This window comes from Phyllobates terribilis, unplaced genomic scaffold (genome assembly GCF_046119375.1).
Source record: "Phyllobates terribilis strain yellow unplaced genomic scaffold, ASM4611937v1 Scaffold_8__6_contigs__length_399053987, whole genome shotgun sequence".
In the NCBI taxonomy this organism is placed as follows: Eukaryota; Metazoa; Chordata; class Amphibia; order Anura; family Dendrobatidae; genus Phyllobates; species Phyllobates terribilis.
In genome coordinates this window covers 290411965-290439241 of record NW_027362768.1, presented here as the reverse complement: position 1 = coordinate 290439241, position 27277 = coordinate 290411965, and the positions used below count along the sequence as shown (strand labels likewise).

General features: G+C 44.6%; 1 protein-coding gene across 1 annotated transcript in view; it reads left to right on the top strand.

The window, feature by feature from the left end:
* The window catches only part of IL2RB (interleukin 2 receptor subunit beta), a 60306-nt gene that overhangs the window by 10624 nt on the left and 22405 nt on the right, over positions 1-27277 (top strand). The window contains exons 3-7 of the mRNA XM_073644387.1: positions 6760-6874; positions 18321-18402; positions 19548-19662; positions 20111-20244; positions 26775-26937. Coding sequence (XP_073500488.1) covers positions 6760-6874; positions 18321-18402; positions 19548-19662; positions 20111-20244; positions 26775-26937 — 609 coding nt within the window. The remainder of the gene's footprint in view (positions 1-6759; positions 6875-18320; positions 18403-19547; positions 19663-20110; positions 20245-26774; positions 26938-27277) is intronic.

Here is a 27277-nt window from a genome sequence, read left to right as displayed (position 1 = left end):
TGGATACTTACCTCTCCCCGTGCCTCCGCATATCCGCTGTCTTCCTGCTCTGCTCTCCCTGTGACGTCTCAGGTGAAGTCTGTGAAGTCCTGATAGGTAGATAGATAGATAGATAGATAGATAGATAGATAGATAGATAGATAGATAGATAGATAGGTAGATAGATAGATAGATAGATAGATAGATAGATAGATAGATAGATAGATAGATAGATAGATACAGGGCTGGCTCCAGGTTTTCGTGGGCCCCGGGCGAAAGAGTCTCAGTGGGCCCCTTTAATACACACCACGATTCATGATGCACAGATACGGTGGAGAAAGATAGATATACAACACAGGGCCCAGGCTGCCCACTCATCATTCACATATGCAGACATGCACACAGTACACAGACATGCACACACACACAGAATGCAGACATGCACACAGTACACAGACATGCACACACACACACAGTATGCAGACATGCACACAGTACACAGACATGCACACACACACAGTATGTAGACATGCACACAGTACACAGACATGCACACACACACAGTACACAGACATGCACACAGTACACAGACATGCACACACACACAGTATGCAGACATGCACACAGTACACAGACATGCACACACACACACAGTATGCAGACATGTGCACACATGCAGGCATGCACACACACATGCACATGGTACACAGATATGCACACATACAATATGCAGACACACACATATACAAACATATACACAGATACAGACAAACATACATATTTGAACACAAATTCTTAAAAACACATATAAAGCAGACAAATATATATACACAGTTATACACACTGGCATACACAGATATTCACATCATTCATATGCACACACATTAAAAATATTTGTAATATGGGGACGTGGAGGCTGGCAACAAGCGTTGTTAACCTGCCCCCGGCTTGTGTCCCGTCTAGCTCCTCAGGCTTGTGTAGCGCCCCGAGGGTTCGGCCGCTACAGGGGTATTGCACCTCAACCAGAGGTGTGATATTCCACTCCCGGGTAAGGATGGTGTGTGGACCAGGGCTCGTTTAGCTGCATGCATCACACACACCCCATTTCCGGGGGACAGCTCAATGGTGCTCCCATTAGATAGTAATGCAGGCACGACAGAATCTGTCCCTGGCTGGAGTGGAGAGGGGGGAGGAAAACCCAGTGATGTAGGAGCAGGAGGGGACGGTTTCTGGGCATAGGCAGGAGCCCATTGGTTGCAAGTCACCTGGGCTCATACACAGAGAGGGAGGCATATAAGGTGGGCACCATCTTAGAAGTGCAGACAGTCAGAGGAGTGAGGAGAAGAGGAGTTCAGCCAGAGAGGGCTGACAGGGAGCTGTGGCTCAGTCTGGGCCCAGCTCCACGAGGCAGGCCTGGAGTGAAGGCCAGAGCCAGCAGAGAGGACAGAAACTGAAAGGAAAAGAAAGGAAAGGAAGAAAGGAACAGAACACCAAGAGAAGCCCAGAGACACGAAGGCAGAAGGAACCCTAAGGACCCAGGAGATTGTGGGTGACGGGTTGGCAGAACAGGGTACCGGATCCCAAGTTGGTGGAGGCGACTAATCCTCAGCCAAGGACCGGCGGTCGTGATCTTATCTTGGTGCGACCCCTCACTACACCTACTAGAAAGGCACACCACATAGGGTCAGGGAAGTGGACACCCAGCCTCCCAAGAGAAGACCCGAGGCAGCTGGACAAAAGTAGTGTCACTGGTGGGGCACGGCCAGCGAAAGGAATAGAAGGGAGTCCTGTGACACACTCTGGAATTGCCTGGGGGTTGACCGAGCCCCGAACCTGGTGGACGCAGCACGGCTTGGGCAGTCATTGCCGGCGGAATGACTAAGAATATCAAGAACTGTGAGTAAAGAATTTGAACTGCAACCCCACGTCTCTGTGCTTCATCGCCGCACCAGCACTACTAGTGCTGGGACGCCCGTGCACCATCACCCCCACCATCAACTACACTGCCCTGGGGCTGCACTCTTCCCGTGGGGAGTCACACTACCTTAGCTGCATACACCATCAGCCCCAGTGGTCTGCCTTGCAGCGGCGGTTCGCACTGACCGCAATCCACGGGTGGCGTAGTCGGACAATTAACCTAAAGCTTACAAATAGACTGCCGCTGGTTTGACCACCCTGAGCCACGGGACCGGGTCGCCGCCACGGAGACTACAACCCCCCCAGAGACCTGGTTCCGGGTAGCCCACACACGTGCGCAAACGCGGCCCAGGGGGCGCGTCACTTGTAGCTGTGTAGGGCCCCTCCCCTAACATTTTTTGCAGGCCCTCTGGCGCTGTTTGACTGCTGTTACTTCACAAGACATGGCAGCACTGTGCGGCTGTGTCTGCTAGTAATAATCACGCAGCAGGGCCGACACACAAGAACAGTTAAAGGCGCAGTGTCACCCCTGCCCTGTCATTATTAGCAGACTCAGCGCGCTGACATGTCCGGTAAAGTGACAGCAGTCAAGGAGTGCAGGACCGGGGCCTGGGCCCCATTGGCGAGTGGGCCCCCTGATGGTCCAGGTCCCCGCCAAATGTCTGGGTGCTGACGCCGACCCTGTAAGGCCCTAGTAAAAATTATTTGAGAAGCCCCACCATAGACTGTAATAGAGAATGTCCACGCATGCCTAACTGATTGGGTCATATGGGTTAAGATTTGCTGTCAATGACTGAAATGGGAATATCCCTTTAAGCAGACTACAAAAATTCATGGAATCTCTAGCAGTGTAAGTTTAGTTTTATAACTGTAAATTATTTTTACAGTTACTCTTCAGAAGAAAAATCATTAATGCATATTATCGGTTATGAGATCATATAATAAGTTAGCATTAAATACATGAAATACCAGACTACAAGCCAGATCCAGATGATATTCTGCAAAAAAAGGGCTTGACCATGATCTGCAATGCAGAAAATAAGGTTAGAAATATGTGCTTTAATATATTAGCATTGATCAAAATAGTCCCTGATGACCCAACCCTAAGTGCCACATAGTGTGTGCTGACAACAGGATTTATTGGTACAAGCTAATCATTTATGCATTTAGCAACGCTATTTTATTGGCCCAAATAATTATGCTATGAGTGTAGATCAAAAACTAAAATAGCAAGGCATTTGCATGTGGTCCGAGGAGTGTTGGACACAGTGCCCTGAATAACTGTGCCAATTGCTGTACTAGAGCAGTGACAGCCACAGAGCCCTCATACATGTCCACCACAAATCTTCATAGAAAGCCCACAGCCTGACACAGATAAAGTTACCGGCAACCGAGGAGCTCGAGCTCGGAGGAAGGACCCAGGCTGAAGGCAGCGCATGCGCTGTAGTTGAGATGGTGCCAGGCATCAGGCATCAGACGGGATGTCTGCGGGCGCATGCGCTCTGCGGCACTCGAAAGCCGGGAGGCTAAGAATGCATCTGCCGGCCGGCGGTAACCAAGGACGCGGCGGGCAGCACTCACAAATCAACCGAGGTGAGTGCGGGCCCCCTGCTGTTCAAACGAGGATCTGCCGGCCGGCAGTAACCCAGGATGCCGCGGGCAGCACTGCAGTGCTAACATAGCAACCGAGGTGAGTGGGCCCCCTGAGCTGTGCAGGGACCCGGCACTTGCCCGGGTGGTGACGCCGGCCCTGGATAGATAGATAGATACAGACCAAAAGTTTGGACACACCTTCTCATTTAAAGATTTTTCTGTATTTTCATGACTATGAAAATTGTACATTCACACTGAAGGCATCAAAACTATGAATTAACACATGTGGAATTATATACTTAACAAAAAAGTGTGAAACAACTGAAAATATGTCTTATATTCTAGGCTCTTCAAAGTAGCCACCTTTTGCTTTGATGACTGCTTTGCACACTCTTGGCATTCTCTTGATGAGCTTCAAGAGATAGTCACCGGAAATGGTTTTCACTTCACAGGTGTGCCCTGTCAGGTTTAATAAGTGGGTTTTCTTGCCTTATAAATGGGGTTGGGACCATCAGTTGTGTTGTGCAGAAGTCTGGTGGATACACAGCTGATAGTCCTACTGAATAGACTGTTAGAATTTGTATTACGGCAAGAAAAAAGCAGCTAAGTAAAGAAAAACGAGTGGCCATCATTACTTTAAGAAATGAAGGTCAGTCAGTCTGAAAAATTGTGAAAACTTTGAAAGTGTCCCCAAGTGCAGTTGCAAAAACCATCTAGCGCTGCAAAGAAACGGGCTCACATGAGGACTGCCCCAGGAAAGGAAGACCAAGAGTCACCTCTGCTTCTGAGGATAAGTTTATCCGAGTCACCAGCCTCAGAAATCGCAGGTTAACAGCAGCTCAGATTAGAGACCAGGTCAATGCCACATAGAGTTCTAGCAGCAGACACATCTCTACAACAACTGTTAAGAGGAGACTTTGTGCAGCAGGCCTTCATGGTAAAATAGCTGCTAGGAAACCACTGCTAAGGACAGGCAACAAGCAGAAGAAACTTATTTGGGCTAAAGAACACAAGGAATGGACATTAGACCAGTTGAAATCTGTGCTTTGGTCTGATGAGTCCAAATTTGAGATCTTTGGTTCCAAACACCGTGTCTTTGTGCGGCGCAGAAAAGGTGAACGGATGGACTCTACATGCCTGGTTCCCACCATGAAGCATGGAGGAGGAGGTGTGATGGTGTGGGTGTGCTTTGCTGGTGACACTGTTGGGGATTTATTCAAAATTGAAGCCATACTGAACCAGCATGGCTACCACAGCATCTTGCAGCGGCATGCTATTCCATCCGGTTTGCGTTTAGTTGGACCATCATTTATTTTTCAACAGGACAATGACCCCAAACACACCTCCAGGCTGTATAAGGGTTATTTGACCAAGAAGGAGAGTGATGGGGTGCTACGCCAGATGACCTGGCCTCCACAGTCACCAGACCTGAACCCAATCGAGATGGTTTGGGGTGAGCTGGACCGCAGAGTGAAGGCAAAAGGGCCAACAAGTGCTAAGCATCTCTGGGATCTCCTTCAAGATTTTTGGAAGACCATTTCCGGTGACTACCTCTTGAAGCTCATCAAGAGAATGCCAAGAGTGTGCAAAGCAGTCATCAAAGCAAAAGGTGGCTACTTTGAAGAACCTAGAATATAAGACATATTTTCAGTTGTTTCACACTTTTTGTTAAGTATATAATTCCACATGTGTTAATTCATAGTTTTGATGCCTTCAGTGTGAATGTACAATTTTCATAGTCATGAAAATACAGAAAAATCTTTAAATGAGAAGGTGTGTCCAAACTTTTGGTCTGTACTGTATATATATATATATAGATATAATCTACGGTATCTGTGCATCATGAATCGTGGCATGTGTTAAAGGGGCCCACTGAGACTCTTTCGCCCAGGGCCCACAAAAACCTGGAGCCGCCCCTGGCGGTAAACTTTTGGCCTTGGTAAAAGTCTAGCTATGCCGGACTGAGGAGCAGGAGTGGAGGACACAGGAAAGCAGGATGCCAAAGTGAAGCTGGGGAAATATGTTGGTCCTTTCTTTTTTGCTTTACAATTACAATGACTGTAGTAATAGAAATATATGTACACTCTATGCTTTATATCATATTTGTTAAATGAACACGTCAGAAGCTCACTTTTAACATGAGCTCCAAGAATATAGAAGTAAGAAATATATAACTATTGAAAAAAGTGCAAAAAAAAAATGGACAAAATTTAAAACATCTTTCTTGTGAGCTCCTCACATTCCTTCATCAGACCCCGGAACGAGGAATTTGTTTAGTTGCCTTGATTTAATGTTTTTAGTATCTCACTTCATCTGCTCCATGGACACGACTGTAAGACAGAATCAATGAAATAAAAAAGATTCCCTTTCTTGTGAAGCAGACAATCCTCTGTGCATCTCAAGGGCTTTCAGGCTTCTGCAATAATTGAAGTTTATAACCCTTCAGAAAATGGAAGAAAGACTTCGGCGGTGGAGGAAACCACAAGAACAACGACAAGACCACCAGCGAACACGCTTCAGCAAAACGACCCCCACAGTTTTCCAGAAAGGTCTTCACCTGGGAAAACTTGGTGGCTGGAGTTTTTTTTCCGTTGATTATAGTATGGAAGAAAAGTATGCAAATTAACTTTCTTGCTGAATGAAAAAAGAAACTAACAGTTACTATAGTTATAGCTTCCTCCCCCATGGGGCATTTGGGAGATAGTTTCCTTCATTCTGTAAGAGAGAAAATTTGTATATTTTACATGCAGCTATGGAGCATTGCCAATAAGACTCTATAGACTGTTGGTCTCTGTAAAGGAGGGCTAGTAGTTCTCTGAAGTTGCCTCAAAGGTGTCGAACTTAGCCAGCCAGACTTTGATTTACACTAATGAGGAGGAAACACCTCGAAACAGGAGGTCTGTAAATGAGTTCCTGGCTTGGCTTTTATCCTTGATTATGTTGCAAGGCTCATTAAAGGTTCAGTCGTTGACTTATTGGGTAGGGATCTCCTAGGTGGCACTTGCCACTGGGAAAGGAAGGAACATTCTTTCAGAGAAAAATCTTTTACTATGATGAACAAACATATCTAACAAGGCCACATTTTTCCAGATGGCTACAGTGTGTCATCACTCAGCTAAAACATTTGCTGTTAAATTTTAGAAAATATCTGATCAGGTAGAGACTAATAGTCCAAATACTAAATTCTATCAGGTGAATAAAGCTCTAAATATGGTAGTTGTGAAGATGGTAGCACAGTTTATGTTCAAGCATTATCTTCTATCATTTCAGCTCATCTCGACTGCACTTATAACTCATCAGCTCTCTTGTCCTGTTCGTGGGACACAGACAGCAATTTTACATCAAGCCCATGCTATATATCTGCTAATGGCATTGTTGAAAACAGGTAAGATCATCTACGTAATAGTGGTGGAGTCCAGTGTCAAACAGTCAGCCTTGGTTGCCCATATTGCTCCAACGTTGCACCCCCTGTGCTTCCTACCAGCACTTGTTGACAGGTTTGCAGCGGTGGCATCCCGTATGCAGCCAATTATGGGCTCAGCGGCCATGGTGAGATGGATAGCACAAGACTGCTGTGCCAAGTGGTTGGCTGCACATGGGATGTCACCGCTGGGGCCCTGTCAACAAACTTTGGTGGAGAGCAGAGCGAGTGCAGCGCCGGAGCAACAGAGGAAACTGTAGAACCTACTCAGAAAACTAGGAGTAAAGCAGCCATATATAAAAATTCAATAAACCTTAACAAGTACATATAAAACAGTATAGCAGACATAATTAAAAGGAGATGTTAAAACAGAAGTAGGCTTTACCAAGGGTGCCAATATACAGACAATATACCTGTCACAAATCGATTATATAGAGTTAAACAATTAAATGTATCGCATAGACAATAAGGGTGTGTGACTGAGGACCTCTACTGAATCACTATACAAAAAAAATCTATCAGTACTGGAAGACACATAGAGTGATGATATATACCAAGGTGAGCAAGATAATGCATTGAAAATTGAGTGTGTCTACATATCACACTAGATAAAAAGCTTAGACAGAGTCCTACTGCTAGGAAAAATCACACTGCAGTTTTAATATTGCACATACATGTCCCTATACAGTCCTTAAGTGGCAAGGAATATATAGTAGAAGTAGTAGGCAGAGTCCCTCTACTAGTATATACAGATTGCAATAGTCATCCACTGCACTCACATATCCCTATAGAGCCCATGAGTGACAAGGCGAACCCAAAGTAAAAGTCATACCAGAGGAAGACACCCCTGACGCACGTTTCGCTCATGGCTTCTTCAGAGGGCCGTCTTAGAGTTAGGTTCATTGAAAAATGGATGCCTTCCATTGTCATCCATTTTAAAAAAACAATAATCCACTAAAATAAAAAAAAATGGTGTACAACTCCATTGAATTGTATAGGTCCACGTGCTATCTGACTTAAATTTTTGCAATAAATTTTTAACCTTTTTATATACAGTACAGACCAAAAGTTTGGACACACCTTCTCATTTAAAGATTTTTCTGTATTTTCATGACTTTGAAAATTGTACATTCACACTAAAGGCATCAAAACTATGAATTAACACATGTGGAATTATATACTTAACAAAAAAGTGTGAAACAACTGAAAATATGTCATATTCTAGGTTCTTCAAAGTAGCCACCTTTTGCTTTGATGACTGCTTTGCACATTCTTGGCATTCTCTTGATGAGCTTCAAGAGGTAGTCACCGGAAATGGTCTTCCAACAATCTTGAAGGAGTTCCCAGAGATGCTTAGCATTTGTTGGCCCTTTTGCCTTCACGCTGCGGTCCAGCTCACCCCAAACCATCTCGATTGGGTTCACGTCTGGTGACTGTGGAGGTCAGGTCATCTGGCGTAGCACCCCATCGCTCTCCCTCTTGGTCAAATAGCCCTTACACAGCCTGGAGGTGTGTTTGGGGTTATTGTCTTGTTGAAAAATAAATGATGGTCCAACGAAACGCAAACCGGATGGAATAGCATGCCGCTGCAATATGCTGTGGTAGCCATGCTGGTTCAGTATGCCTTCAATTTTGAATAAATCCCCAACAGTGTCGCCAGCAAAGCACCCCCACACCATCACACCTCCTCCTCCATGCTTCACGGTGGGAACCAGGCATGTAGAGTCCATCCATTCACCTTTTCTGCATTGCACAAAGATACGGTGGTTGGAACCAAAGATCTCAAATTTGGACTCATCAGACCAAAGCACAGATTTCCACTGGTCTAATGTCCATTCCTTGTGTTCTTTAGCCCAAACAAGTCTCTTCTGCTTGTTGCCTGTCCTTAGCAGTGGTTTCCCTGCAGCTATTTTACCATGAAGGCCTGCTGCACAAAGTCTCCTCTTAACAGTTGTTGAAGAGATGTGTCTGCTGCTAGAACTCTGTGTGCATTGACCTGGTCTCTAAACTGAGCTGCTGTTAACCTGTGATTTCGGAGGCTGGTGACTCGGATAAACTTATCCTCAGAAGCAGAGGTGACTCTTGGTCTTCCTTTCCCGGGGCGGTCCTCATGTGAGCCAGTTTCTTTGTAGCACTTGATGGTTTTTGCAACTGCACTTGGGGACAATTTCAAAGTTTTCGGACTGACTGACCTTCATTTCTTAAAATAATGATGGCCACTCGTTTTTCTTTACTTAGCTGCTTTATTCTTACCATAATACAAATTCTAACAGTCTATTCAGTAGGACTATCAGCTGTGTATCCACCTGACTTCTGCACAACACAACTGATGGTCCCAACCACATTTATAAGGCAAGAAATCCCACTTATTAAACCTGACAGGGCACATCTGTGAAGTTTAAACCATTTCCGGTGACTACCTCTTGAAGCTCATCAAGAGAATGCCAAGAGTGTGCAAAGCAGTCATCAAAGCAAAAGGTGGCTACTTTGAAGAACCTAGAATATAAGACATATTTTCAGTTGTTTCACACTTTTTTGTTAAGTATAAAATTTCACATGTGTTAATTCATAGTTTTGATGCCTTCAGTGTGAATGTACAATTTTCAAAGTCATGAAAATACAGAAAAATCTTTAAATGAGAAGGTGTGTCCAAACTTTTGGTCTGTACTGTATACTTGAGGCTTATTCATAAAAGGGATATGGCCTCCTAGGAAATATGTGGCTCTGCTGGCAAGGGGTATGTTAGAGTTAGGGTAGGGTAACACAACCGTGTAAAAAATCCATGAGATGCATTGCAACAAGGTAACGTGATAATGGTGAACTTTATACAGTCTTCACCAATATTTTCTCCCAATGGTTCTTACCCTATTATGATAGGACAGTAATAAATAAAATCGTTTCTTTGCTAGTTATATAAATTTTTAGTCTATGGGCTAATGTAGTAATGTGATAATGTGAATAGACATGTATGTCTGGCCTTGGAAGTATTACTTAGCTTTGTGTGCAAAACACGGTAATGGGCCTTTTCCAGACGTCACAGTGCTGCACTTACATGTAAATGTGTGTGGGTGTCCTTTACTCTCTAAATGTAATAATAACTGCTGACTGTAATAATGCCACAAAATATTCACCGCAACAATGTTAGAACCATTTAACTGTGAAGTGTTTATAGCCACATTGTGCTGTGGAGGTCAACATGTGCTGAATACTGCCATTATCATATACACACAGTGTTATATTCCTTGAACTTTTAATATTTAATATGTATAACACAAAAAAATGGAATAAAAAGTTTTAGATCTTTGACCTTTGAGGGGTATAAGGTTAATTGACTGGAAGGCAAACTTAGAAATAATTCATATAACAGGAGTCGAGAATACATAAAAGAGATCTGTGAGCAGGTTTTTGTTATGTAGTCTGAGAGCATCATGATGTAGGGAAAAGACCCTAATTGCAGCTATGTGCCACTAACTAGGCTGTGTTTTGCTGTTTCAATAAAATCAGTGTTTTATCAGCAGGAGATTATCACTACAGGACTAGTTGTCTTATGCCTCTTAGTCCAGCCACACCCCCACCACTGATTAGCAGCTTTCTGTCAATGTTCAGTGTACACAGAAAGCAGCCAATCAGTGGTGTGGGCGGGGTTATACACAGCTCAGCATTCAGAGAACTGATAGATCTGCAGCAGAGAACACTGTTATTCTATCACAACTGCTGCACCCAGTAAACTATGTGATACATTTCTGGAATCAGGGTCTCTGCCCCTACATCATGCTGCTGTCAGATTACATAACAAATAATAATAATTTTTATTTATATTGCGCCAACATATTCCGCAGCACTTTACAATTAAGTAGGGACATATACAGACAACAAAAACAATACAATGTATCAGATTTCAACAGTTACATGAGGAGTGAGGGCCCTGCTCGCAAGCTTACAATCTATATGGAAATGGGGGGACACAATAGGTAGAACATGGTCATCAGCCAGTATCAGTATCTAAGAGCAGTTACCATGTGCTATTTGGTGCATGGAGGATGTGGAGGCAGATGAATAGGCAGGGGCAGATTAGGATTAGCACTTAGGAGGGAACAGGGCAGAGTTAGCTTAGTGAGTTGAGGTGGTAGGCTTGTCTAAACAGATGCCTTTTTAAAGCACTCTTAAAAATATGGGGGCTAGATATAAGTCGCATCATTTGGGGTAGTGCATTCCAGAAAACTGGCGCAGCACGTGAGAAGTCTTGGAGACGGAGGTGCAAGGTTCGGATTATGGAGGATGTTAGTCTTAGATCAGTTGCAGAACGGAGGGCATGGGAGGGGTCATAGACAGAAATGTGGGATGAGATATAGGGCGGTGCAGAACTGTGTAGAGCTTTGTGGATGAGAGAGATGAGTTTGTATTGTATTCTGTGGTGATTGGGTAACCAGTGCAATGACTGGCACAGGGTAGAGGCGTCGGTGAATCGGCCTGATAGAAATACGAACCTGGCTGCTGCATTCAGAATGGATTGGAGAGAAGAGAGTTTGTTTAGAGAGAGACGGATTAGAAGAGAGTTACAGTAGTCCAGACGAGAGTGAATAAGAGCAACAGTAAGAGTTTTTACAGTTTCAAAGGTGAGAAAAGGTCGGATTCTGGAGATGTTTTTAAGGTGCAAGTGACATGAGCGAATGAGTGATTGTTTATGGGGAATAAAGGAAAATTGTGTGTCAAATATAACTCCAAGACAGCGAGCATGCTGCATGGGAGTAATGGTTGCAACACTGAAGGAAATTGCAAAGTCGGGTATAGGTAGATTAGTAGAGGGAGGAAACACAAGTAGTTCAGTTTTTGAGAGATTCAGTTTCATATACAGGGATGAGATGATGTTAGAGACAGCAGAAAAACAAGCACTGGTATTTTGTATTATGGTGGTTGTGATGTCAGGAGAAAAGGTGTATAGTTGGGTGTCATCAGCATAGAGATGATACTGGAAACCACATCTGCTTATGGTTTGTCCAATAGGGGAAGTATATAAGGAGAAGAGGAGGGGGCCTAGGACTGATCCTTGAGGAACCATGATAGTAAGGGGATGAGGAGGGGAAGAGGCGCCGGCAAAAGATAAGAGCGGTCAGAGAGATAGGAGGAGAACTAGGAGAGAGCAGTGTCCTTGAGGCCTATAGAGCACAGAACAAAAAAAGCTTGTGACAGATTCCCTTTAATTTAAAGTGGGTTGTCCATATTCATAGTTAAAGGGGTTATCTGGGATTAAACAGCTGATGACCTAAGTGTGGGATAGGTTGTCAATATGAGATTGGTAAAGATCCGAAACCTGGAACAGATTTCAGGTAATCGGGAAAGGTGTTGAGTGTTGGTCCCCCAAGATCTCATATTGATGTGCAATCCTACTGCTTGTTTAGTCCTGGCCAACCTCTTTCATAAGAACTGGACGCAAATAGCATTGAATGGCATGGCCCAATAGGCCAATAACATAGTGTACCACTAGCGGCTTCTACATCTGTCCGTCAGAAAAATGACAACTGAAATAAATGAATTCCTCTGCTCAGGACGCACGGTCCATGTATGGAAGTCCATAGAATACAGCCCTCTGCCCAGGTATGGTCTCCCATATATATGTATTTAGCTTTACTCTCTGTGGTCACCAGATGATTTTTTGATGTGATGTCCATATATATACATGCAGTAACTTAATATCCCTGGTGCCTTGATAAGTACAAATTACACTGTTGGATTTAGTGGGATTTCAGTATGATGGCACTGGACATGATACACTGGGCTACAGGACAATAGAATTTTTTTGGGCTTCTTTTCACTATGGACTGTGTCGATCCTATTTATGATGGATTTTTAACAATGTATGTTTTTACCCCCCTCATGTTAGATATCTATTCCTGATTTTTAATGATATTATAAATAAAGGTTAATTTTTATTACTGAACACTCATTGGGTTGTTTCTGATCGCGTGTTTTTCTTCAATTCAATCCCTATGTATAGCGGTCTCCCCGTACTCACATCATTAGGTGCAAGCTAGTTAGCTTTGAGTATAGAATAATATGCACCTGTTGAGAAATTTATTTTGTAGCCATGTTGGTTGTAGCATTGCAGTGATTGGATGGCCGCACAGCGTCATCAGGTCTATATCAGACCTGGCGCCGCTGTGCTCTTCACAGTCACTCCCGATCAGACAGTGTAGGGAGAGCTGCTGCTGAGCTAGGGAGAGATTTGCTTGTGTATTAGGTAGTGTAGGGAGAAAAACAGTACATTACACATATCCATCTTAACAAACAGTCCTTTTGAGGACTAACTAATCCATCTGCAGAGATATCAGGCAGGCAGGGTGTATAGGCAGGCAATGTATATAGCAGACTGCAGTGCATATAGCACAAGAGGCTCCATTCCAGTTCTGCCTTCTGCTGCTGCTAGATATTTCTATACAAAGGCCCAGGTCTCAGGGGCCAGGAATACTTTTTTTTGGATCTTAATCCTCATTATTTGCTTAAAAAGCAATCCAGAGAACACCGTTTTTCTGCGCCATTTGCTTGTTGGCACTGCAGAATACAGCCAGGTCCTTTCCATATTACAGCGCTAGAAATCCAGTTATTTAAAACTGTGTTTTCTCCGTCACACGGATCATATATACTTTTTCAGAAAATATTGCCCTTTTTGGCCTCCATTCCAATTTTTTTTCACTGTGTGAGCAAAGTTTTTGACACAGGTTTGCTGTTCAAACTAGTTACCTACAGGCCAGGTATGTAAAACTCTGTTTTCTCCGTCACACGGATCACATATACGTTGTCAGAAAATACTGCCATTTCTGGCCTCCATTAAAAATCAGTGTGTTAGTGATCATTTTTTTTATGAGGCCGTCCTCCACGTCTCTTCCAAAGGGCATTGGAGTGCCTCCAAATTTTTGGCAACTCCTGCATTCACTGCATAGGCCAACACTATGGGAGACTCTCTTCTTTCTAATGGGAATTTGTCATTACTGTGGCCCTGCTCTGTGTGTCTTTAATTTCTTAGTGGGGTTTTTCCTAAATTTGGTCAACCGTTGGACTCACTGCATACCCTATAACTGTATAGCAGACCCTGTCCTTTCTAATGGTAACATGTCGTACTTGTTACTGTGGCCCTGCTCTATGTGTCTTTAAATTCTTAGTGGTGTTTTTCCTAAATTTAGTCAGCCGTTGGACTCACTGCATACCCTATAACTGTATAGCAGACTCTCTCCTTTCTAATGGGAACATGTCATACTCGTTACTGTGGCCCTGCTCTATGTGTCTTTAAATTCTTAGTGGGGTTTTTCCTAAATTTGGTCAGCCGTTAGACTCACTGCATACCCTATAACTGTATAGCAGACTCTCTCCTTTCTAATGGGAATTTGTCATTACTGTGGCCCTGCTCTATGTGTCTTTAATTTCTTAGTGGGATTTTTACTAAATTTGGTCAGCCGTTGGACTCACTGCATATCCTATAACTGTATAGCAGACTCTCTCCTTTCTAATGGGAATTTGTTGCTTCTGTGGCCCTGCTCTATGTGTCTTTAATTTCTTAGTGGGGTTTTTCCTAAATTTGGTCAGCCATTGGACTCACTGTATAACTGTATAGCAGACTCTCTCCTTTCTAATGGGAACATGTCGTACTCGTTACTGTGGCCCTGCTCTATGTGTGTTTCAGAGTCTCTCCATCATCAATGAAACAGGATGTGTCTGATGATGTGTCACACACCACATTACCAGATAAGGTTGTAAAATGTTAAAATGACATTTCCCGGTGAATGCATTTGCCTTAAAAAATAATGTAAAAAAGAAAAACAGTAGGATCTTTCTTTAGTATAAAAACAGAGTCACCAATGTAACCTCAATTTAATCACATTGTTCAGCTCCTGCACCTCCTCCTCCATCTCCGATATGACCACATCAGTCACAAGCTGAAAGCACTGCAGCACTGCCTTGGCCAAGCGGCAACAGGCTGTGCTGAAGATAACATGCTTAAAGCTTAGGTGACAAACCGCCCAGCGCTGCAGAGTTGTTGAAAGCTGTAAAACAGCAGCTTGATCTGTGGCTCTCACTGCTGAACATACAGCCAGGCATGGTCGTGTGTGACAATGGGCGGAACCTGGTGACGGAGAAATGACAGCCAGAGTAGATACGGTTTCCCTCTATGCCAGTCCTTTCACCAAGCTAAAGAATATGGCTGTGGTGAAATACAACTCCCACTGAGAAGCTGTTTCAGATTGAAAAACATTGTGCCCACCAGAGGATTTGATTCTGAGGGCTCACCTTTCTCCCCCGCTCACGAGCCCCATAGCAGCTGCAAAGTTAGCGCTATCATGAACTCTCCTGATGTAGAAGCCAGGGCACACCAGAGGATTCTCTGGTGGGACCGTCCAACCCTGCCGAGAAGCAGTCCTGGCTAAGAAAAGTGTGTGGGAATGTTCCCGGACACTCTATGGCTGCTTTTTTACTGAGGTGGAAAACCATGCAAACACGGGGAGAACTTACAAAGACCTTGCAGATGTTGTTCTTGCTGCGATTTGAACCCAGGATCCCAGCGCTGCAAGGCTTCAGTACTAACCACTGATCCAATGTGCTTCCGTTCACCCTCTAATATCTAACAGGCTGGAGAAACTTGCACCTACTGCCACTCTATCTTCAGCTACTTTGTAAGAAACTAATGTATTTGCGCAGCCACTCAGTCTACCAAATAAAATTCCTGAGAAGGAAATTGGGGATGGCTACGCTAGTGTTACTGGGGGCAGTGCTAATACCATGGCGTCGTACCATAGTTTACTGGAAATATTCCAGGCTGGTAGGAGGCAAGCAAATTCCCACAGAAAAGTACCAGCAGTAATGTTCAGGGACCCGCGCTTGTAGAAGGTGGAGACAACACCGGGAGAAATAATGACGGCTGGGGACCGAGTATGGACACGAGGCATGAGGCATGAGGTTGTGAAAAGCTTCCACCTCCATGAGCCTAAAAGGCCACATTTCAAGTGCAAGCAGCTGCCCAGAAATCTGGCAGTTTAGTATTGCAGCCTGTGGGTGGGTGGCTGGCTGCATACTTGCGCTTGCATTCCAAGTAACAGAAAACTAAGCAGATGGTCGCGTCTATCATCATCATGGCCTTACCACAGCACTATGAACTCTCCTTCAGGAGAAGCCAGGGCCCACCGGAGGAGTCTCCGGTTTTCTGGTGGGTCCGTCCAACCCTGCCGAGAAGCAGCCCTGGCTAAGAAAAGTGTGGGGGAATGTTCCTGGACACTCTATTGCTGTTTTTTAATGTGGATCGGACGTGCTTATGCATGTTATTTCTCAAACCAGATTGCAGATCAGGCCATTGCCCAACTCTGTAGTCATGAAATTAAATACGCACAGAAAGATGTTTGTGTGTCAAAGCACTATCGAGAAGTGCAAGTTGATGTTGGACGGGTTGCCATTGCTTCTGCAAAAGATGCTTTAGAGGACTTCCTAGGAGAAATGACACCCAGAGTAGATACGGTTTCCCTCTATGCCAGTCCTTTCACCGAGCTAAAGATTATGGCTGTGGTGAAATACAACTCTCAGCAAAAAAAAGCTGTGGACTGCCTCCGTACCGTCCCTGGCCGCATTTACCTGTCCACGTGTTTGTGGTTAGGCGGTCCTTCCCAGTAAGTGCACTAGGGAGGGCACGGGTAATGTTGTGGGACCCGTGCTTGTGGAAGGCGGAGACGACACCAGGAGAAATAGTGGCGGCTGGGGACCGAGTATGGACACCCGGCCGCCGCCAGCATGAGGTTATGAAAAGCTTCCGCCTCCACAAGCCTAAAAGGCCACATTTCAAGTGAAAGCAGCTTTAGAGGACTTCCTGGGAGAAATTACAGCTGGGTAGATATGGTTTCCCAAGTCCTTTCACCAAGATAAAGAATATTACTGTGGTGAAATACAACTCAGCAAAAAAAGCTGTGGACTGGCTGCGTTCCGTCCCTGGCTGCATTCACCTATCCACGTGTTTGTGGTTAGGCGGTCCTTCCCAGTAAGTGCACGGGGGAGGGCATGGGTAATGTTGTGGGACCTGTGCTTGTGGAAGGTGGAGATGACACTAAGACAAATAGTGGCGGCTGGGGACTGAGTATGGATACCCGGTCGCCGCTGCCATAAGACTGTGAACATCTCCCGCCTCCACGAGCCTAAAAGGCCACATTTCAAGTGCAAGCAGCTGTCAAAAATTTGGCAGTATAGTATTGCAGCCTGTGGGTTGGTGGGTGGCTGGCTGCATACTTGTGCTTGCGTTCCAAGGAATGGGGTAGGGACAACTGAACTTTGCACTGGGACAAGGACGTGTACAGTGATTGTTGCAAGTCTGCAACGACAGGTACATGGCGGGAGGAATCTTCGCATGCGCCAAGGATCACTTATGATGGGCACACTTTTAGGCAGTGACCTGGAAGTCACAGACGCTTCCAAAGGTCTTCCCCATGCTGTTCCCATGTCTTTTCAGCACTGTATGCATGTGTCTGATAATGTGTCACACACCACGTGGCCAGATAAGGTTTTAAAATGTTAAAATGACATTTCCTGGTGAATGCATTTGTCTTGGTTGAAAGCAAAGGTAAAGTGCAAAAACGCATCAAAACGCTACGTGTGAACATAGCCCAAGGTGTGGAGGAGTATTTTTGTTTTTGGTTATTTATTTTGCCTTACATACAAGTCATTAGCCTGGAAAGGATGTTCCTTAACATATTTCCCAGGAAAATCCATTTTGGTTTCGTTTTTGTATGTTTTATTGTGAGTCTGTAAAAGTGGCGTAATACTCTGACAACGTTGTTGAGAGCCGTGATCTTGGAGTCAGAGATGCTTCCAGGGGTTTTCCCCATGCTGTTCCCATGTCATTTGAGCACTGTTCCCATCGATTTGGGTAATTTTCAGGCCCTCTGCTGACCGCCGGGGGGAGCCGCCTGAAAAATGCTCGAGTTTCCCATAGACTTACATTGGGCTCGTTGCTCGGGTCGAGCACCCGAGTATTCCAATGTGCTCGACCCGAGCAACGAGTACCCAAGCATTTTAGTGCTCGCTCATCACTAGTGCACATGCTTGACCTCTGCTTCGCTCCTCAGTGCTCTCCTTAGCTTTCTGTGGACCGTCCCTTAGACAATAAATGGAGATTAGGTTCAGCATGCGCACCACCGCTCTTTTTGGGAGGGGATTCTGCAGAGCCTGATTATCTGGATCCAGTTTCTTGATCTCGGGATCCCCAGCTATCAGTAAGTTACCACCTATTCAAAGTATGGGGGATGCCTAAACTTTTTGGAAATAACCCTTTAATATCAAACTATTAACTTAACAGAGGTGGAGAGGGATGTGAGAGGAAAAAAGTAATCGTCTTGTAGTAGCAATATGACCATATATTCTGAGACATTTCTCTTTCTTACAGAAACATTAAAGGTTTCTGCTCTCTTACCCCCATTGGTAACCCAAGAAGCTGCGCAATAAATCTGACTACTGATGGAAAACCTGTGAGTACTTTTTTCATATGGTTTTATATGGGTTATATATGACCTTACACATGGAGAGTGGCCTTGAAAAATTAATTTGTAGCAATATATCAAAATTTTATCCTGAGCTATATAAGCAAGATTATATTTACCAGGTTATATGCCTGGAGGGAACATGGAAATGGTTTAATTCCAATGTAATATTCTTTTTTTCAATCTCTTTTTATTAATGTGCAGTATAATACACAGGTACAGAATAGTGACATAAATAATAGAATACATCAGAAGAGAAAACGAAGGGCAGAAGAAAATAAGCAACATGGTTTACAAAGGTTTAAGCCCATATACATAGTACATAAAGCTTCACATGAATAGATTAAATTTTATAATTCTTGGTTCAAAACTCTTCCACTTAACACATGGTGCACATGGTGGACTCACGGCGGAAGGTGTAAATGCTATTCTGGCTACATTCTGGCTCATCAATGCACAAGTTATCTGGGCAGAAGACAGTATCAGGTGAGAAGTAGAGAAAGAGATGGGAGCCGCCATGCCATCTCTTATTCCAGCAGGGACTAAGTTATGAGTTATGAGCTATGTCTCCTGAACCACCGTACTGTCCTGGAGACATAGTCTGGTATTGGGTGACATATACCAGCTAAAAAATAGATCCTGTTTCAATTTTTTTGCCTTTGGCCAGTCTGTTCTTCATATATACTATTAGAAAGTACAGATTTTCTGAGCATATGGAGAAGAGGAGAGCCAAAGAAAAAAAAGAAGGGTGCTATCTGGTAGGCTTCTGATGATCAGAAAAGACGAAACTACAAACAAGAAACATAGTTGATCATGAAAAATTATTTTACAGTTGGATGTAGCTTTTGTTATCTAAGAAAGTTTTTTGAGGAGGTATGGAAAGTAGTGGAAAGTAAGCGGAAACTCTTTGAATCCTCATCAAAAACTTTATTGGAGCCTAAACATGTTAGCCTATAATTTGGTTATGTTTAGGGCTGTTGACGTTATATATGGTAATTAATTTCATTTTTAATAGTTTTTTTTTGTTTTTATTTGTTGTGATGATTTTGCTTTATTGCTCTTTACGACATACAATAATTCTGATATTTTCACTCACTAAGCCTATCATCTACTTTCAATTTTGTTGGGTTTAGGTCAAGGAAATTTGGTCTGTTGGCCATAAGTTAAACATGAGCGTTTTCTGTAGTAATGGAATAAAGAGAAATACAAGCGTCACGTTCCTGTCTAATTTTTCTGTTTTTCAAAACCGTAAGTATTGGGTCCATTGTACTAAACTAAATATACTGTAAATATACTTTATACTTCATTCTGAAGCCATGTTCAATACATTAGATAATGTCTCAACGTTGAGGACAGTTGCTGATCAATTCATTAAAAGGTTTGTCCAGGATCATTTTTTTTTATCTGTTGGAAATAAAGATCTTACTTTACTCATCTGTCCTTTGAATTGAAAGAGTTCAGAGCTGCTAAAACATAGAGAATAGAATAGAATTTTTCTATATAAAGTCAAGAGTAGTAAGGAGCCATCAGACAGAACTTGTGGCTTTTATCTCACAAAAACCCCAACGATTGGACATGGAATCCAAATTTACCGATATTGTTTTCCCCAACATAGCCATCATTTTTACATTAACCCAACTGTGTTTAAAATTAGCCTTTATATTTATATCTATGTATGAATTGTTTCTGCTCCTAGATCCACCTCTGTACACTGACATCAAGATGATAAATTATGGTGTGTGGAAACTTATATGGACCATAAGTCACAGGAGTAATATAGAGAATATAGAAACTGAAATCTGCTACAAATCTGTTAATCAATTATGGCAGGTAAGAAATAAGCATAAGTTCTAGAACATGTGAGCATTGCAGGGTTGATAGTGCATAGACACAATAGATGGAAATATGGATGGATGGACTGATGGACTAATGGATCAGGAATTAAAGCAAGTACAGTATATGTGTAATAGGAATGGACAGACCCGTGGATGTTCGGGTCTGTCGGGTTTGGCCAAACTTTATAAAAAAGTTTGGATCAGATACTAGAACAATACCCAAACTTGATGACGAACCTGAACCCAATTCAAGTGATTGGGGGGCCCAAACAGCCGGTGGTTCCCATGCTGTCCTCTGTGTGACAGCATGGGAAACACTGACCGGTGGTAACCTTACCGAAGTCACTGCCGGTGACAGCCCCTGGGAATCGCGGATCCCATGCTGTCACACGGAGGACAGTGTGTGAGTTAGCAGCTGTGACTGGCGGTGACAAGGTTACCGCCAGTCAGGCACCAGCTGATAAATGCTACTGTCATCAGTGTCTCCTGCTCTCGCTGATGGAAGCGAGAGCAGGCGATGCTGATGAGAGTATTCATCAGCCGGCGCCTGTGCATAGCGGTAGCTTTACTGCTATCCATAGGCACCGGAGACAAAGAAAAAGATGGACGTGGATTACTTTGTGGGATCATTTTATTAATACATGGGTGAACGAGCGCTAGTGTGTGTGTGGGGGGGGGTCTTTATTAAATTTTTCTTTTCTGTATGTGTTTATTTATTTTTACTACTGGGTTATTAATGGTTGTGTCTGACTGATTATTATCCCCAAAAACAATTACCCGGATTGCCACTGCACCAGGGCAATCAGGAAGAGATGAGGCTAAGTGCCAGAACTGATGCATCAAACATGATGCGCCACCCTTGGGGCGGCTGCAGGCTGAAATTTGTAGGTTGGGAATTGCTCAATAACCTCGTTGTTTTTTTCATTTATTTATTTATTAGTATTTTTAATTAAATTTATTTATTAGTAATAAATTAATAAAAGAAAAACGTCGTGGCGTCCCCTCCATTTTTTATAACCTGCCAAGGTAAAGCAGACAGCTCGGGGCTGGTACTCTCAGGCTGGGAAGGTCCATAGATATTTGTCCCTCCCCAGCCTAAAAATAGCAGCCCGCAGCCACTCCAAAAAAGGGGCAAACAATAGATGTGCCAATTCTGAGGCTTTGCCCGGCTCTTCCTACTTGCCCTGATGTGTTGCCAAATGAGGTAATATTTTGGGGTTGATGTCAGCTGTGTAATGCCCGCTGACATCAAGCCCAGAGGTTAGTAATGGGGAGGCGTCTATCAGACAGCCCCATTACTAACCCGGTAAGTGAATAGTTAAAAAAACACAGACACACATGAAAAAATATGTTATTTGAATAAAGACTTCCCCTCACTCCCTCGTTTACCCATTTATTAATCAAAATAATTTATTTAAATAATTAAAAGAAAAACGACGTGGGGCCCCTCTATTTTTCATAACCAGACAAGTTAAGCAGACAGCTGAGGGAACACTACGTCTTTTTTTTTATTATTACTATTTTTTATTTTTACACGCTGTGCCGGCCAATCACAGCCATTACAATACTTGACATGGCTGTGATGTGGCCAGAAGTGCCCACACTGGAGAAGCTTGTTGATTCGCTGCACTGCAGCCTTTCAACAAGCTTTGTTTGGGCTGCTGAACCTGAACAGTAACACAGACTGAGAAGTCTGTGTTCACAGTCTGTGCAAGGACACTAGGTGTCTGGTACGGACCCCGAACTTTTACCGTTCAGGTTCGCCCATCACTAATGTGTAACATCCATGTTATTAACTGCCTCCTGTGCTTCTGCTTCTGCCCGGGAGATACTGCACTTTCATTGTGGGTGACACAGGGCGTTAATTTCCTAGTCCTGTCATAGTCCCTGGGACTTGATGTGCCATCTAGGCAGGAAACTTGAAGGTCAATTTCTAGCTGGTTTAGTATTGTCTCCCTGAGTGAGGCTGCCCTTTATTTAAACTGAATCTCCCATCATCATTTATAAGTACTTCTTTATCTGGTCCACACCTCTGTGCTCAGCTCCAGTAGTTCTAGTGGTTTCATTACTCATACTTCGGCCCATTTACTGATGATTTTGTCTCTTATCTGTACTTCCTGGTTCTGATTTTGCTGACATTCCTGTCAGCAGCTACGCCGGGGATTGAACCTAAGGCCCCTGTGTAAGTCAACATACCTGTGGAGAGGTTAAAGGATGAAGGCAAGGACTCCCCTGGGACCTGATAGTCAGAGTAGCTAACACAAAGGCTATCAGTGGAAGCCCTATTAAGAGCTGCCTTGTGACCATGGATAGAGCCACTTTACAATATGGTCCACACAGATGCATGTCAATCACTAAACCATTGGCTCCAAAAAATAATCCAAAAATTTGTCAGTTTGAGAAATGCTCATGCATTATTCAGCTTAGATCTTGTCACATGTGGAATAAAAAGCCACTATTTTTGGAAATATATTCTGGAGTGCTGTCTATTTTTGGATTCTAGATAGATCGCTAGAATTTGTTTTTACCCCTGATCAAGAATAAAATTTAGTTTGGTCATTGTACAAATATTTAGTCAGAGTCTTCACTAAAGATAAACACATTTAGGCTATGGCCCACTATCAGTATTTGGTCAGTATTTTTTCTCAGGAGTGGGAGCCAAAACCAGGTGAGGAACAATCAGAGAAAAGGTATAATAGAAACAAGTCACCAATTCTGCATTTATCACCCACTTCTGAGAGAAAATACTAACCAAATACCGATAGTGGGGCCATAAACTTACTCAGTGACTTGTTTTTGTTCAAATTATTGTACTTATTGTTTTTGCTATGTATACCGCTTTTTCACATTTAAAGCGCCATGGTATTAATGGCGCTATAATAATAAATAATAATAATAGTAGGAGCCACTGGAGTAACAAGTCAGTTTGTGACATTTCTTATGTATTAAATATGCCTTCATTAATTGAAAGTGGTACTACTGAAAAGTGGAAAGAACCACAGTAACTCAGCCACAAAGTGGAGATCACATAGAGAGCGGGGTTGCTGAGAGCTGAGGCGCATAGTGCATACATGTTTCCAATGTGTAACTGCAGAGTTCAAACCTCCTCTGGTATTAACATCATCAGAAAAATTGGGCACCAGGATGCATGGGTTTCCATAATCGAGCAGCTGCATGCAAGCCTTGCATCACTAAGCACAATGTCAAGCGTCATATGTAGTGGTATAAAGCTGCCACCACTGGACTCTGAAGCAGTGACAACGTGTTCTGTGAGGTGACGGATCACTCCTCTCTATACGACATCTGATGGACAATTCTAGGTTTGGTGACTGAAACTATTTGCCAACTGTAAAGGTTGGTGGAGGAGGGATAACGATATGGGGTTGTTTTTCAGAGGTCGGCCTCAGCCTTTTAGTTCCATTGAAGGGAAATCTTAATGTTTCAGCATACAAGACATTTTAAACCATTGTAGCTTCCAACTTTATTGAAACAGTTAGGGGAAGGCCATTTTCTATTCCAACATGACTGTGCCGTGTACTCAAAGCAAGGTCCATAAAGGCATGGTTGGGAGAGTAGTATGTTGCGGAAGTGACGCGCCCTTGGGCCGCGTGGGGAACCCGGAACCGGGCCTTTTTGTAGATGCTGGGAGTTGTAGTCACCGTAGCGGTGACCCGGTCCCGTGGCTCAGGGTGGTCAAACTAAATGGCAGTCTATATACTGAATGTTCGACTATGCCACCCGTGGATTGCGGTCAGAGTGAACCGCCGCTGCAGGGCAGACCGCTGATTCTGGTGTTGTGGGTGCAGCTGAGGGTAGTATAACTCCCCACAGGAGGAGTATAGCCTCAGGGCAGCAAGTGTGGATGTTGGGGGTGATGGTGCACGGGAGCAGCAGTAACGACACAGAGTCCTGTAATGCAGTCCAGGGTATTTACTCACAGTTCTTTATCCACGTTACTACAGCTGGTCATAACGTCCCTCGTCGCACTGTGTTCACCAAGTGAGGGGCTCGGCCTACTCCCAGATAACTTTGGAGCGTTTCACAGGACCCCCTTTGTGTGTCCTTTCTCTGGCCTGTCATACCCCGCCAGTGACCTCGCTTCTGTCCGGCTGCCTCGGGCCTTCTCTGGTAAACCTTGGCGCCAGTTTCCCTGACCCTATATGGTGCCTTCCTAGCAGGTGTAGCGAGGGGCTGCACAACGTGAAATGTCACAGCCTCCGGTTTCTAGCTGAAGGTAGTTCCCCGCCTCCACTAGTTTCGGGGACCAGTCTCCCCCTTTGGCCTGACCCTTCTACGCGGGTAGATTCGGGCGTGCGGTGGCGACTCGACGGTCCACACCCCTGGGGTCCCTTCGTTCCTTGTTCCTGGAGCCTCCTCCGCTCCTTTTCCTTCCTTCTCCTTCCTTCTGCTTCCTCCAGGCCCCGGCCTCTTTCTTAGGCCTGCCTGCGGAGCAGAGCCCACGCAGAGCCTCTGTCCCACCTCCTGCTCCCTCTTCTCTCTGTCTGTACTCAACTTCTCTACCCTGTCTCTAAGATGGTGCCCCCTTTTTATACCTCCCTCTAGGTGCACCCAGGAACTGCCCTCTCCCTCCTATGCACTACAGTGTTCCCCCTTCCTCGGTGTTCCCTCCCCCCACTCCAGCCAGGGACAGGGACTGTCGTGCTCTACTTGGAGCATATCGGTCGCCCTGCCCCCCGGAAATGTGGTGTAATGCATGCAGGTGTCGGGGTCCTGATCCACACTCCATCCTTACCTGGAAGTGAGATACCGCACATCTGGATGAGATGCAATTCCTCTGTAGCAACCGAGCCCTCGGGGTGCTACAGAAGAACATGACCGGGGGCTCAGAGCCCGGACCTCAGCCCCATTGAATACCTTTGTGATGAACTAGAATGAAGATTATGAGCCCTGCCCTCTCGTTCAACATCGGTGTCTGACCTCACAAATGCTCTTCTGGATGAATTGTGGCGCCCCTGAGGGTTCAACCGCCACAGGGATGCTGCACTTCTTTAATGGAGTGTAGTGTTCCTCCTCGGAGGTAAGAACAGTGTGATAGTCGTGACCCAACCTTGCATCCAACACCACATTTCTCCACCAGAGGGGGCTAGTATGCACTAGGTGCTGCTCCCCTGGTTACAGGGAGACTGGGGAACCAAGAGTTAGGGGAACCAGTTAGTGGGTGAGGGTGGAGGACTTACAAGTTAGTTACACTTTAAATTTCATATTTAATAAAGTGCCATCTTGGTCATTGGTCTCTGGCAGTCAGTCTGTCCTTAGTAATGGTTCTTTGACTGTCTTCAATCGCTCTTTGACTGTCTTTATGCTGTCAATTGCTGAGTGTACTGTGATCTCGCACCCTAACGCGGATCCTGTGTGGGCCCGCATCGGGTGGAGACACAGCCCTCGTACCCCGGCCTTGGGACGAGGGGCAGGTTGTAGACTAGGAATGTGTCGACCCAGTCAAGGACCAGGACCAAGAAGGCCCGGAGCTTAAGAGTGTGGCTCCATAGCAAATTGATCCCGGGGAGGATGCAGCCGGAGCGGTGTACGCCACCTGTCCTCACCAGCTGATATATTCAGGGGGAGTCCGGCTGCAAGAGGGGTACCGGCCCCCGACACCCGACCTTGCTACTCTATGTCCTGGTCAGGAAAGCCCGGTAGGCCCTGAGGATCCCACCGAATATCGGAAGGAGCGGAGCTGCCACCCGTACCCTTGTTCTGAGAGGAGCTCAGAGGGAGACCCGGCCTATTCGCACACACACGGACAGGAAAGGATTCGGTCTGTAGTTCAGGAACACTCTGGTGTAGGGTCCCAATTGAATGCTGGACTTACTCGGAGGTTGTCGGACCCCCATCCCTGGTGACCGCAGGACTCCGCGGGGAGCAGGGAGTCGCCTTCCTTCTGCCAACTCTAAAGTGAGCAAAGCCTTGGAAGTTCACCCCTATGGCCTCCGGACTGTTCATTCTGCGCCACACCGCGCGACGCGGCATCCGTTCTCCTCTGCTGCTACCCCCTCCATCCTGTCTCTCTGCCCTGAGGCCTTGCTCCGCCTGTGGGGAGTAGTAATAACTATGGCCCGCCATACCACCATGCCTCAGCGGACTGCAGCGGCGCTGGTGGCCTTCACCAGGTGCCACAGGTGGCGTAGTCGTAAATCAGCCACTCAACCCGGATAAGCCCACACCATCCTTTTAAATGTGACGGCCCTGAGCACGGGTCGGGTCCGGGCCACGGCTGCACCCCATCTCTCCATCTTAGGACCCGACTCCGATCGCCCCATTTCCCAGCGTAAAGAAAAGGGCTTTTCGTGTAGAGGCGTCACAGAATGGGCAAAAATTCCCATAGATGCCACCATAAATCTTGTAGGAAGCCTTTCCAGAAAAGAGGAAGCCATTATTATCTGTATACTGTATATAATTAATGGCTGTACTATAAATATGAGATAGGTTTATGGAAATATGCATCCAGATGTATGAAAGATGCACATTCTTTTCGAGTGATAGAAAATTATCTTTCTTCCACAGGATGCACACATTGTCAGAGTTAAAAATGTCACTTCAGTCATATTACACAAGTTAGATCCTGACACTCAGTATGAAGCTAAACTACGAGTGAATCAGACAAATGTCTCGGGATGCAGATGGAGTGACTGGGGCAAGACAGTACAATGGACAACCCCTTCTACAGGTATCAATGTCAATCAAATATCTTTAGTTTACGTATATAATGTCTATATATTACCAATTGATGGTGGCAATTAAACATGGCAGCTAAGCTGTGCACCCTTACACTCTCTCTATGTATTAAACAGCGGATTAAATATATTATGGCATCATAAAGATGAAAAAACTTTGAATGTCGGAATGTGGAGGCAAAAACCTTAAGCAAGGAAAATCGACAAAAGAGTTAAAATTGCACAGATTCCTGAGCATTATACAAAAAGGCATCAGAAGACATCTTTGTGTCAATCTGACATTTCCAAGGTTTTTTTTATCCTCATGTATTAAACATTTTATGACAAATTGAA